This window comes from Chenopodium album, chromosome 7, assembly GCF_948465745.1.
Source record: "Chenopodium album chromosome 7, dcCheAlbu1.1, whole genome shotgun sequence".
Taxonomy (NCBI): domain Eukaryota; kingdom Viridiplantae; phylum Streptophyta; class Magnoliopsida; order Caryophyllales; family Amaranthaceae; genus Chenopodium; species Chenopodium album.
The window spans coordinates 39,940,320-39,953,875 of NC_137840.1; the positions used below are offsets into that span (position 1 = coordinate 39,940,320).

Sequence of the window (13,556 nt, forward strand, 5' to 3'; positions counted from 1 at the left end):
CGGCATGGGAGATCTTATGCCCAAGAACAATTCCGCTTTCTACCATAAAATGGCATTTCTCCCAATTCAACACAAGTTTTGCCCTCTCACATCTCTCTAGGCAACAAGATAGATTGGATAGACAATCTTCATAGGTGGCTTCTCCAACGGAGAAATCATCCATGAAGACCTCTATCTCATCTTCAATCATGTCACTGAAAATTGGCATCATGCAACGTTGAAATATTGCGGGGGCGTTACAAAGTCCAAAAGGCATTCTACGATACGCACAAGTACCGTAGGGACATGTAAAGGTCGTTTCCTATTGATCCTTGGGGTCAATCGGAATTTGGAAAAATCCCGAGTAACCGTCAAGGAAACAATAGAAAGAATGCTTTGTAAGCCTCTCCAACATTTGATCAATGAACGGTAGTGGAAAATGATCTTTGCATGTACTTGTATTGAGTTGGCGATAGTAAATGCACATATGCCAACCGGTAACAAGCCTAGTAGGAACTAATTGATCAATATCATTTTTCACTACCGTCATGCCACCCTTCTTAGACACGACTTGTACAGGAGATACCCAATCACTATGAGCAATTGGGTAGATAATTCCCGCATCAAGGAGCTTAGCCACTTCCTTCCGCATAACATCTTGCATGGAAGGGTTAAGCTTCCTTTGCCTTTGTCTAACGAGTCTAGCATCTCCCTCTAGATCGATTTTGTGCATGTATAAGGATGGGCTGATACCTTTGATGTCATCAATGGTATATCCCAAAGCCTTCTTCTATTTTCTCAAAACATCGATCAAGAGGGAGGTTTGCTCCTCCGTTAGATTAGAATTGATGATCACATGGAAAGACTCATTGGAGTCGAGATATGCATACCTCAAGCCCAAAGGTAGAGGTTTCAAGTCTACCTTTGGTGCTCCCTTAGCTTTGAAGCTTTCTTCTCTTTCTTTAACTTGAAAGAGATCATGAATAAAGGGACCCTCTTCCTCCTTCTTTCATCTTTACACTCCCTCTAACTTTCCTCAAGAAAATCCTCATAAAATTGCATGTCCTTCTTTTGAGCACCTATCTTGAATTCATTTAATGATACACTTTCAAGAGGATTGTTAGTAGCATACAAAAGGGAGTGAGAAAATTCATTAAGCACATTATCAAGAACATCAACTCTAAAACATTCACCACTTGAAGAAGGTTGTTGCATGACACTATCAAATCAAATTCAATTAAATCTTTATCAATTTTCAAGGATATCTTACCCTCATTCACATCGATGATAGCTCTAAAGGTATCTAGAAACGGTCTACCAAAAATTATAGGAATCCTTTCATCCTCATCCATCTCTATCACATAGAAATCCATAGGGAATGTGAACCTCCCTACCCTAAGGGGAATGTCCTCAACCTTGCCCATGGGAAAATTAATGGAACGGTACGCTAGTTGAAGAGTAATGTTAATGGGGGAGAGGGTTCCTACACTAAGCTTTTGGTAGACGGAATAGGGCATGAAACTTACACTTGCTCCTAAATCACACAAGGCCTTATCAAAGTCAATGCCATTAATTGAACAAGGGATGGAGAAGCTACCCGGATCTTTCAATTTGGTAGGAAGTTTGTTGGAAAGAATGGAACTACAATAGGCGGTTAAACTCACCGTTTCACACTCCCTTCTCCCACTCAAAAGGTCTTTCAAGAATTTGAAATAGTGGGGCATTTTCTTCATAGCACCAACAAAAGGAAGGGAAAAATGCAAATTCTTAATGACATCCAAAAACTTCCCAAATTGGGCATCAAGCTTAGCTCTCACAAATTGTTGTGGAAAGGGTAGCTTTTCCTCTCTAGGTTGGCGATTTAGGGGCAAGGGGGTGGCTTCTATCTCCTTTGGTACCTCAACATCTTTTTCTTTCTCAACACTCAATGGCTCATTGGTTCTCTCACCCTTATTCTCTAGCTTCACCTCCTCTTGGGGTTCCTCCTCAACTAAAGGGTCACTCCCTACTACCTTCCCACTCCTGGTTGTTACTACATACAAAGTTTTTGGGTTGACTCCTTGACTTGGAATGGTAGAAGAAGAAGAAGAAGAAGAAGATGAATTAGATGTAAGTTGAACAATGTGAGTTTCAAGCATTTTCATGTGAGCATTAGTTCGCTTTTTATCCTCTTCATGCATTTTCATTATAGCATCTAATTTAGCCATCACGGGATCATTTGGGGGAGTTTCAAGTTGAACAGGTTGTTGAGGTGGGGGAAGTTGGGGTTAATGGAAACCCGGAGGCCTATTAGTTTGGTCATAGTTAGAGACATATTGACCCCTATTGCCTTCGGTGCCTTGGTTAGGAATATTTCTTTGTTGATTGTTTCCCATGTTACCTTGATCACCAAAATTTTGATTTTGATGGTCATAGTATCGGGAATTAGGTTGTTGGTTTTAATTACCATACCCTCTTTGGTTAGAGTAGCCTCTTCCATTGAAATTGGAAGGGTCTCCCCCACCATGGTATTGGTTATAATAACCACCACCACTTTGGTTCCAACCACGGTTTCCACCCTGATTCCAATTCCCTATTTGATTGGAGTTTGGCCTCAAGTTCCCTACATTCCCCATTCGAGGAGCAAAATTCATAGCATTGACATCTTCCACATTATCATCATGTTCATGGGGAAGGGGTTGAACTTCACAAGCATATACACAATCGGAGGTATCATGCATGATCATAGGTTTCACAATTAGAATAAAACATGCATCCTTGGGGCATTATATTGTTAGAAAAGGGGGAAGAAGTGGCCATACCATTGCCTCCCTTGGTTGAATGGGAGGTATTACCATGAGGATTGGACCTTTCTTTCATCAATTCGTCCATTTTCTTCGTCATTTTGGAGATTTGGGTAGAGAGGTTGTTGATTGCGTTGGCTTGCTCCAATGCATAAACTCCCTTACTAGAAGTAACATCTCTTTCTTCTTCATACCAATCATCATAGTGCTTTGCGGCCTTTTCTATGATACATTCCACTTCATCCTCTCCTTTGTTCATGATTGGACCGCCGACCGCGGTGTCTAGGCTTGTTCTTCCTTGAGGTGTGAGGCCTCCATAGAAAGTGTGAATGAGTTGATACTTGGGTATCCCATGGTGTGGGCATTTACGTTGAAGTTCTTTGTATCGTTCCCATGCCGCACTTAGAGACTCACCACTCTTTTGACAAAAACCTTATATCAAAGACCGAGCCTAAGCGGTCTTCCTATGGTTATAGAACCGCCTCAAGAAAGACGTAGTCACTTGGTCCCATGTTGTGAGAGAATTAGGGGGCACCTCCTTCTCTAGCCATTATAGACCTCTCCCAATTAGAGAGAATGGAAACATCTTGAGGCAAATATATTCTTGAGTCACTCCATTGGCCTTTACTATATCACAATATTTCTCGACATCTTTTAAATGTTCATGAGGACTCTCAAACTTCCCACCCGAGAAATGTTTCCTCTATCAAAACAATCAAATTGGGCTTGATTTTGAAATTGTTGGCTTGAGTAGTAGGAGTTAAGATATGGGTCAGACAAGAGACTGCATGACCTCGTAGGGGACCGTCTTACGGTGGCCCTTCAGATTTATGCGCAGCCTTGTCCATACTCGGTTCTTGCCGATGAGTTGTCGGCCGACGAGGTTGATCGGCAGTGTACACCTGAGCAGCTGACTCGGATATACATTTCTCATGTTCTTTCCGTCACTATCTCGAGTGATCAGGGAGAGCGTTTCGCTATCGGGTTACTTATTTACCTCAGTGATTTGGGGCAGGTAGATAACCTGAGTTGGGCGGAGGTATCATATGTCTGTATTCTTACACACGTAAACTACCCTCGGGGGTGGTTCGAGGAATCCCCCTTCGATGCTTAAGTTAGAATGTGTTTCGAGAGAGAAAGTGCACTTAGAGAGATATTATCTCCTTTATGTCTAACCTCTTTTTCGTTGTACTTTGTCCTCTATTTATAGGCGTATTATCTCCTTTGTGGAGAGTCATACTTAGTCAGCCTACGGGCTGACTCTGTTGGGCTGAGGAGCCCCTTTGACTATTCTTCCATCAGTGAGTGCGCACCTAGGGGGCCAGTTTGGGAGCTCGGTGATAGCTTAGTAGGAGCTATCCTATACATTATCTATTTTCAAACATATGATTAACATTCTCTCTTGATTTATTAGTTGTGTTCAACAATAGCTTTTCAGTAACTTTTAACAAGTACTCTTGAGTCATTTTCTTAGTAAAAAAAATTTAAATATTGTTTGACAATGTACTGGTGAGGTTAATGTTTAGTGGTAGAGATAATGTTTTATCACAAGCTAAAACTATAAGCTTTTGAATACTAAAAGCAGCTATTGAAGTTTTTAATCTATTTTTATTGGGATCTTAGAGGTAACAACTAGCTACCAATCACAACTTGTTGACAACTACTGTTTTGGGGGGTTTTTATGTGTCTTGCGGGAGAGTTACATCACCAACTCTAGATTCTTATTTGCTTGTACCTGCAACAAATGGAAGCTCCAGCTATTCTCAATTCCGCCACCGACGATCAAGTTAGTGCATGTCAAAGTTGAGTAAAATGAGGAAAGCAAAGTGAATTTCTTAAATCCCGAGGTCAGATGATTTCTATATTGTAAGAGAATAGTAATTGTGGTAATAACTTAACGTGCCCCCAAATTGAGGTAAGTGTCCCTATTTATAGGGCATTGGGAATTGTTCCCTTGCATAGATCATTCACTCTTATATTTGGTGGGCTGCGCCTGATGAGTATTTAGGTTTTTTTACCTTCTTTTCATAGCTTTCCTTCTTAATAAATGCTTAGTTTTATGCATTTTCTCTTTATTTCCCTTTTATCTCATATTTTGTGTTTATATGGTTTTTCTTGTGTTTTCTCCTTTATTTCTCCTCTTTTCGTGGTTGTAGGTATTGTACGAGGTTTGGGTCTTGATATTGGTGGTTTTCTAAGTTGGAAGATGATTTGGAGTAAGCTTATAGCATTGGGAAAACTCAAGGTGCAAGGAAGTGGATGCTCCAAGTTCAAGCTCTTGCGCTCTTAAGTCGTGCTCTCATTAATGGTGGATTTGAACCCACCGTGGAGTCAATTTGAATATGCCATGCTTAGTGTCTATCATCATCATATGCATGCGCTCAAAGACCTCAATTACGAACGCACGAAGCGGCGAGAAAGTATGAAGAAATTAAACCGAGAAGAGCGCGGGCGTGCAACCCTTGTGCGCAGGCGCGTGCCTTTGCCTGCTTGGGCGCTCCTCCATGTTTTTCGGCTTTGCTCGATTTTGTTTTCGCACCTCTTATAAATACCCTTTTTTAGCCGACTTTTGTAAAAAGTTTTTAGACATAATTTTTTATCATAATTTTAGCTTAGTTGAGAGTTTCTCTCTCTATATCTAGGGTTAATTTTAGGAGTAGGTTTAGACAGAGAAAGTAAGGAATTTCATTGGGGATTTGAGAGATTGAAGATTCGAGGTGAAAATTGTATTGAAGATCTCCATAATCAATTAATGAGGATTTCTAACTCTTTCTCCTTTTATTGCTTTCTTTAATTTCATGTTTGTTTGGTTTGATTTTGATGTTTGATTCTTAATTAGTGTAATTGTTCTTCATATTTTGTTGATTCTTGATTTCTTAGTTGTTTGTTGTTAGATGATGATTCTTGAGTAGTTGTTTGGCTAGGGATTGGGTGAAACTTTTATGATTGATTGATTGTGATTAATTTGAGAATTGTGTTGATTGCTTGTTGAGATTAAAATGATTAATGTAAGTTTGCATGTGTGTAATTCAATTAGGCCTTGAGAATTATGCTAGATTGCATTGTGATTGCTAATGACACGACCAATTGATTTAGGAATTATAATTATCAATTGGTTTGGATTGTGATTATCTTAGTTTATTATTCGTAGTGACATCTACCTTAACGATTAGTAGATAGCTATTTGATTCCAATTGATAGCTCTTATCATTAGTCTTCCTAACCATTGATTGGCATGTTCTTCCCAAGTTGTTGCAATTATCATGATTACTTGTTGATTCCCATTCCATAGTGTTTTATTTTTTTTGTTTTTTTGTTTGTTTGTTTGTTGTTAGTGTTACTTCTTCACCTTCGACTTCGACCTAGCTTAGGCGCATAGTTAAGAGTGCTTGAACATAACCGTTCCTTTGGGTTCGACCCTTAACTTACCTTTGTACTTGTATTTAGGTTTGTTAAGTGTTTATAAATTTAGTTTTACTTACGAGGGATTAGTCAACGACCTAGTTTTTCCCCTCGTCAGTGCCATTTTACGGCACCTCTAGAATCGGGCATGGGAAAGACACCAATTTCTTTCAACTTCTGCATGCACGTGTCTTGTCTTGTCTTGGGCACTTCCTAGGGTGACACGTGTCACACTCTGATTGGTAAACGTGAATTGGGTATTTTTACCCAAATCAACTACTAATAGCTACTTGCATAACTAACAACCACCTCTACAAAAAAAGGGCTTGAATATAAATTTTCAATGCTAATTTATTCACAGTTTCCTTGATTAAATATCTTTTGTGAGAAATTTTAAAGCTTAACCTTCTCTAGTTCTCTTAAATTATGTTTGATAAAACCAATCACTAATCGGTATTCATAATATTGTCGTGGCTCTATTTTTATTTGACTCCGTTAGTTTATTTAAAAAATGTTCTTTTTTTTTTTTTAATATGTATAGTTTTTAGCCGTTTTATTTAATTATTTAATCTTTTCTTATTTTTAGAATGTTGTGAAAATATTTTAATACTTTCCTCCTAGTATAGGTCCCCTCATTTCATTTTTTAAATATTTATTCACTCCGTCTCCTCCCTACAATAACCCATTAATACCATTTCTGATTTTTTAAAAAATTGTTTAACATAACGCACTCATATAATAATTTAAACTATTCAACTCTTTCTTTGTGAAACAATATAAAAGTTATTTAAAGAACGGAAGGAACATGATATTATGATGGGGGCGCTCCAGTTGATCTAATCAACCAAAAAATGTTAATTAGTTCCTTTTGTTGGCCATGCTCTGCCATAGATACACTTTTTATGTTTATTAAAAAAATAAAAAAAAAACACATAGATCTAGCATCCACGTTATTACAGTCACTTCACCACCATCTTCGTCTTAGGCTACTATCACCATCACAACCCCACATTCCTCTCCGAAACCCATCACAACCATTATCATCTGTGTATTCACGTCCCTCTTCTTCTTCCCTTTTTCATCCTCTTGTTCTTCCTTCCTCAACGACTCCAGCACCGCTTCGTAACGGTAACAAAAAGACACCCTAGTAACAAAATGGTGTAAATTAGGGCCATATCAACCTCTTAGGAAAAACATTTCCTTCACGTCGACATTTTGAACCGCCAAAAGCGTTGGTGTGCATCTTTGCTCACGTGGATGAACAAGGTGGGTTGAACGATTATGGTGGAATGGAGAATGGAGGAAAAGAAGAAATGAAATTATCAAAATACCCCAATTAAATAAGTGAAAAGACACATATACCCCCTAATTTGCATACCATGTTTAGCATTGTATTTTCCCATTATTATAGATATCCCATAAGGCCATAAATCTATTTCAACACCCAAAACCCAACCCAAAAAATACAACAAAAAAATTGGAGAAAAAAAAAAAAAGGTAAATCCTCTCCATCAAAAAATCGAGAGAGCTCAATCATACCCCTTTATCTTGTCCATATTTTCACAATTCACTAACACCACCATTACCGTTAGCACCTCTCTTAACCCTCACCTCGAAACCACCCTCTTAGCCACCGCCATGAGCTGAACCAGGGTGGCACCACAACCATACCCCCCAATCTCCATATTTTTTCGCAACACTATACGAATCATGTCATTAATTAGCAGTATTAGTAGTTCCAATATTAACTTATTGGGTACTTTTATTTCTTCTTGTTCGTCGTCTTCAACCTTATCTCTTCCTTCATCTGTTTATCTTCACCAAATTCAACAGCGTCGTTGTTGTTGCGCTTTAAAAACTGGAAGCCCTGAATCCTACGGCCCTGATTTGTTGAGGAAACCGGTTGTTTCTCCTCCATCGCACGCTGAGAATTCTGTCGAAAACCATACTGAGAATTTAGAGGGAGAAAATAGTTTTGAGAGGGTAGCGGATAGAGAGAGTTGGGTTGATTGGGAAGACCAGATTTTAGAGGATACTGTTCCACTTGTTGGCTTTGTTAGAATGATTCTTCATTCTGGAAAGTAAGTTTCATAATTTTTATGTTTGAATTTTGATTTTTTTTTTTTTTTTAATTTTTTTTTCCGCCATTTCTCTTAAGTTTTTCATGTGGCATTTTTTTTTTGAAATCTAATTAAGTGTATGTGTAATTGGGTATGTTTGTTTGATTAAATACTGTATTGGGTATATTTTATTTTCATGCTTACCTGTTGAATATTGGTTTTTTCAATTTATTTTTTCTTGGGTTGTTTGTTAATAATTACTGACTATTCCATAAAAAAGTATGCTTATTATCTGAATTTAGTTGTATTTTTTACACCAGCTGGTGTACAAGTATTTGTGTAATTGGGTATGTTGGATTAATTTTGACCTTCAAAGGGAGATAGTGGATATTCATGTTTGATTCATATATGTTTTATTTTTGTTTTGTGAATTATTTGTTTTTAATTGTTTTTGCTGTTTCATTTTATGGGAGTCTTGTAAAGAGTTCTAATATTTTGTTTGTTAAATCAGATACCAAAGTGGCGATAGATTGACTGCTGAGCATGAGAAAATGATTTTGGAGAGGTTGCTACCGTATCACCCTGAATGTGACAATAAAATTGGATGTGGAGTTGATTACATCACTGTAATTCTCTCTCTTCTTTATCTTCTCTACTTCAGCTTATAAAATTTTGCTCTGTATATTACATTTTCTTGTCTTCTCTGGTATTTTAGATTGTGTTCAGTATTGATTCTCTCGTACAAGTGAAATTGCCCTGAAATCTAAATCCCTTTGCAAATTGCGGCTTACTGAGTCGTCTAGTCTAGCATTAGTGGTCTTCATGGTTTGTTAGCACGCTCTGTTATGAACTTAGTGAAAACTATAATTAAGATTTGTTGGTTTTTGCCTTTGTTATCATGTGTTTTGATAACAATGAAGGAAGGAAGGGGAGCTGAAGTAAGAGATAGAAGGGGAAGGGTGAGAAGGATAGGAAGAAGTGACCTTATGTTTCCCCGTCAAATCTTTCCAACTTTGGGAGAGTTTATTTTATTTAGATGGATAAGAGATTGAAAAACCTCCATTTTCATTCTCCTCTCTCCCAGTCTGTATCATAATTCAGGAAACACAATTATTAGTTTCACTTCTTTTTCTTTCTCTCCATTTTCCTTATCCATACACAATATTACTTTTCAGCCATACATGTCTTTTGCTTCCTTGATGCAGTATGGGATCAGATTATTTACCCCCCACAACTAGCATTTGTGGTGTAGCGATGTATGAGTCTTGTCTATGAGGACTAACTTGTCTTATGCTTACCTTTATATATATTTATTTATTTGTTTATTTTAATAATACCTCTATTGGATATTGAGTTGGAGCCTTTTTTTTAGTACATCATTTAAAATGATCTTGGGTAAACAAAGTAGTGTATGGAGTATCACTCATAGTGTTCTGTGTTAATTATGGGGAGGAACATTGTGTTGACTCAAACTATTTTCTAAATTATTTGTTTTAATGGTGTCAAATTATCATGAGTCATATTGTCATGATTGTTCTTATATTAGGGGAAATTAGAACAAAAATGTCATGTTTCAAGGTTTGGTTAAACCGAACTTTTACCTAGAAAGTAAGCTTCTGTCCCGTATTAGACTGACATACATTGCCATAAGTACGAAGTTAGTCTTTCAGTCTTAAGAATGAAAGGCTCCAAGCTGCTTCTCTTCTAGAAGAGCTAGTTATCTTTTTTGAGGTATCTTCTTGTATACTTGAAGAGTTGAAGCCACCAATCTTAGTTATTGTAGGAACTCCTTGTAGAGTTGTAGCTCTAAAGGTGATGAAATTAGTAAAAACATATTATGCAGTTATAACTGAAGTGAGTTATATCAGTGACCAAATACTGTGAGCCAAGCCAATAACAATGAGGGTGAAGCAGATTCCGTTTAGTAGGAAAAGTAATTTATTTACTTAATTTGTAATGCCCTTAATCTAGCCAGAATTTTAACCTTTTGAGGTCACAAAAGGGTCCACCCGAGGCAAACAATTTTATTAAGCTTCTTTAGAACACTAATGTTCCATGAGATGTCATCTCTCCACATAGCTCAAGCTTCCTGTGTTGTTCCTCCTTAAAGAGGCCCATCTATTGTGCCCAATTTACAAAATTTAAGGTTAACTGCAGAGGAAATGTTTTCCAAATAGTGAAAGAGGTGATAATTGTTGCTATTTTGTCTTAATTATCTCAGTCATAGATTTGCCAATTTTCATCAATAGAGAACTGAAACTTGATGCAGTAGGTAGGCTATATGCTCAGTTTGACCAAATCAGGCAGGTTTAAGGTTTTTTTTTTTTTTTTTTTTTTTTTTTTTTTTTTTTTGGTAGTGTGTGTGTGTGTTTCCGCAGCAGGGGGGAGGGGGGGGGGGCAATTAATGCTGTTATTTGGAAGAGCATCATTAATGCTGTTCTGGCCTACATAAGGTTGCGGAAGTTTTGAATAGCCAAATCATATAACCCATTATTAATTATTCTTGAGCTCCTCTAGAGAGCACGCTATCTAAATAACTCATTCTTGTTGAATGATGAACTACATGTTATTTGGTAGAGCATTATTAATCCTTTTATATAACCAAATGTTTAGGAAAAGTCATGAACAAATTAGGTAAAGCCAATGCTTTGGAGGTTAATACGATTTAGTTTTGAATTCATATCACCTAGTCACTAGCAACAATTTGTGCTTTTGATGGGGGGCTGTGTCATGACTTATGAGAATGAAGTAAGGTGTAGTAGATGGAAAATTTTAGTATGTTACTTTGTCTATTGCAAAGTGCTTATAAGGTGTCCAATGTAGAGCAGGCATTTACTGCTATTGGCTTCTTAACCAAAGACCGTATAAATGCATTTTGTTGATGTATTAGTGTTATGCATATTAGGCCTGCCAAATAAGAATGGCATTGTTACTACTGTCTTCTTAACCACATGCTTTTATTGGCCCTTGATAGCTTATATTAGAGTTTGTGAACTAAAAATTAGTCCTACGGTCCTACCAATGGGTTTAAAATGTTGAATTGACCAATGTATAAACTGAACAACACTATTTTAAATCCTAGTTGTGTTGCTTAGGCTGTCATATCTTTTTTATTGGCTAGGCTGTCATGTTTTACTATTAGGGAGTAATTTTTAGGTCTTATTTTCGTGGTTTTGCATTGTATTATTGAGATTGAAGCGCAACCGTTTTTTAATGTAATTTTTTTAAATTTTTATTATATGAATTTTATAGAACTAGATTTTCAGTAATTGACATCTCAAAATCAATGTATTTGTGAACAATATGGAGGCTATTTTATAAAAATGCGTGTTCCTGCAGAGTGCACATCACCTAACCTTTCAGAGGCTTGTTAGTAATATGGTTATGTAATTGATGGTTTTCTAATTGCTCCATACATGAAATTAAGATTTCAAAGAAGATAAAATGAGTATGGATAGGCTAAAAAACATAATAGATTGAAACATTGAATTGTCAATTTGAACTGATGTAATTTATCTGAGGGTTCTTCATACTGTGGATTAGGGAAAATGACTGTTTATGACATTGATATTTTATTTAAGAGGATGGGTTGGAATTCTCATCTTGTGGCAAGGTGGTCACATATGGAAAAACCTTTCAGTTCTCTAATATATCAAGTGTATTTGAGGGAAGTCCATATAAGTCATGGCAAAAATATAGCGAAGAATCAATAATTCCTATGGCAGGAAATATTGTTAATTTGTTACCATAGAACATTTTTTATAGTAATATATAGGTATTGTATTAAGTCATTTTTGGTGTTTCCGCAAGCTTCTCTATGATAATCATTGAAGTACCGGGAACTTTCTTCTTTAATAGATAATACTCGAGTTCATTCCTTGTAAAGCACAAGGATATTTTGCTATACTACTGTAATTGCTCTTTTGGCTCAACCTTAAAGTTTATAGAGAAGCATAAATGGAGATGTGTATTTTATTTGTGTTTGGTCCATGTGTTAAGAGATTGTGGCAATCCTATGATTTATATGCCGCTTCTTTTGATTTGTAGTTGAGATGTAGGCACAGGATGGATCTCACCGTCAAATGTCTAAGTTACCTTGACGATGGGCTGTAGAACCACCTTGCATAATATAGCATGTTTTCCTTGTTTTTATTTTGCAATGGTAAGTGTAAAAATTGCAAATTGTTGAAGCCTCAACTTCTGTTTGAGTGTCATCCTTTCAGATCAGTGTAATAGTTGTTCGGTGAATTGTGTTAAACTGAAAAGGATAGAAATGCCCATGAATTAGCTGTATGGCCGGGCAGGAACAATTATCTGAACTTGCAAAAGTAGTGGAAGATTTCAACTATATATACCTGTTTAGGCTATTTCTTGATTGAGCTCAAGATTGTAGGCCCTGTCTCTTAGTTCTTTTTGGACTAGATTCCTTATATGTTGCTTGATCAAGAGTCCATTCAACCTTTTAATCAAATGAAAAGTAGGTGTTGATTTTTAGGCTAATGTTCCATTTAGAGTTGTACTTGAGCAAAATACAATGGTTGCTGATGAAAATTTTAATTGGTGGTTAGATTGGATACCATCCTCAGTTTCAAGACTCCCGGTGTATGTTCATAGTTCGCAAAGATGGTGAGTTTATTGACTTCTCGTACTGGAAGTGCATTAAGGGCTTCATCAGGAAAAATTATCCACTGTATGCAGAAAGTTTTATCCTGAAGCATTTTCGACTGCGTAGACGATATGAGTGAAGCTGGTAATGAAACCTGAAATCGTCCAATTACATGATTTTGTCACTTTCATTGTATTGTTAATATATTTGTATTAAGACTGAAATTATGGTAAGTAAAGATTTTTAAAGTGTAATACCATATTGTAAAATTTGTACCACACCGTGGGATGTGGAATTCTGGAGCTATAGGCTGAAAGATGCATTGCACATTTTGTTCTAGGCCTCAATACAACTGTCTAGTTTTCCAATTTTTGTTGGAGCTCTTTTAGGAGTGGCATGTATTTTTAATGTATTATTGTGATACATGCCACTAAGTAAGCGATTTTTTGATAGATTTTTTTAAGGTAAAATTATTGTATAGAGTTTTATTATCACTATACCTCTAATATTTCATACAATATATACAAAGTTAATCATAACTTTTTAATAAATATCCTATAACTCGGTTTTATTTTTATCATAAAATTCGTTTTGAAAAGTTCTTTAAAATAAGATCCATTTATAATATATTTAAGGAAAATTTGTCAGAAATAATCTTTTAAAGTGTCCACTTTATTTGAAACAACGGCTATTTCACCAAATGTCATTGAGTAATTTTAAAATTCA

General features: G+C 36.4%; 1 protein-coding gene and 1 non-coding gene across 2 annotated transcripts; both read left to right on the top strand.

The window, feature by feature from the left end:
- The first annotated feature begins 3,109 nt into the window (after nt 1-3,109).
- LOC145641199 (small nucleolar RNA R71) lies at nt 3,110-3,215 on the top strand. Its single transcript, XR_014115261.1, has one exon. It is a non-coding gene; the product is annotated as a small nucleolar RNA R71 (small nucleolar RNA).
- Nucleotides 3,216-7,639: 4,424 nt separating this feature from the next.
- On the top strand, nt 7,640-13,329 carry LOC145639003 (protein DCL, chloroplastic-like). Its single transcript, XM_081690105.1, has 3 exons — nt 7,640-8,245; nt 8,736-8,850; nt 12,793-13,329. The coding sequence occupies exons 1-3, from the start codon at nt 7,875-7,877 to the stop codon at nt 12,967-12,969; spliced, it is 663 nt and encodes a 220-aa protein (XP_081546231.1). The 5' UTR covers nt 7,640-7,874; the 3' UTR covers nt 12,970-13,329.
- The last annotated feature ends 227 nt before the right edge of the window (nt 13,330-13,556 follow it).

Bases quoted from the DNA above. Each gene is read 5' to 3' on its own strand.
- LOC145639003 (XM_081690105.1), top strand. From the start codon at position 7,875: ATGTCATTAATTAGCAGTATTAGTAGTTCCAATATTAACTTATTGGGT. The intron at 8,246-8,735 runs GTAAGTTTCATA...TTGTTAAATCAG, and splicing joins ATGATTCTTCATTCTGGAAA to ATACCAAAGTGGCGATAGAT. The intron at 8,851-12,792 runs GTAATTCTCTCT...ATTGGTGGTTAG, and splicing joins GTGGAGTTGATTACATCACT to ATTGGATACCATCCTCAGTT.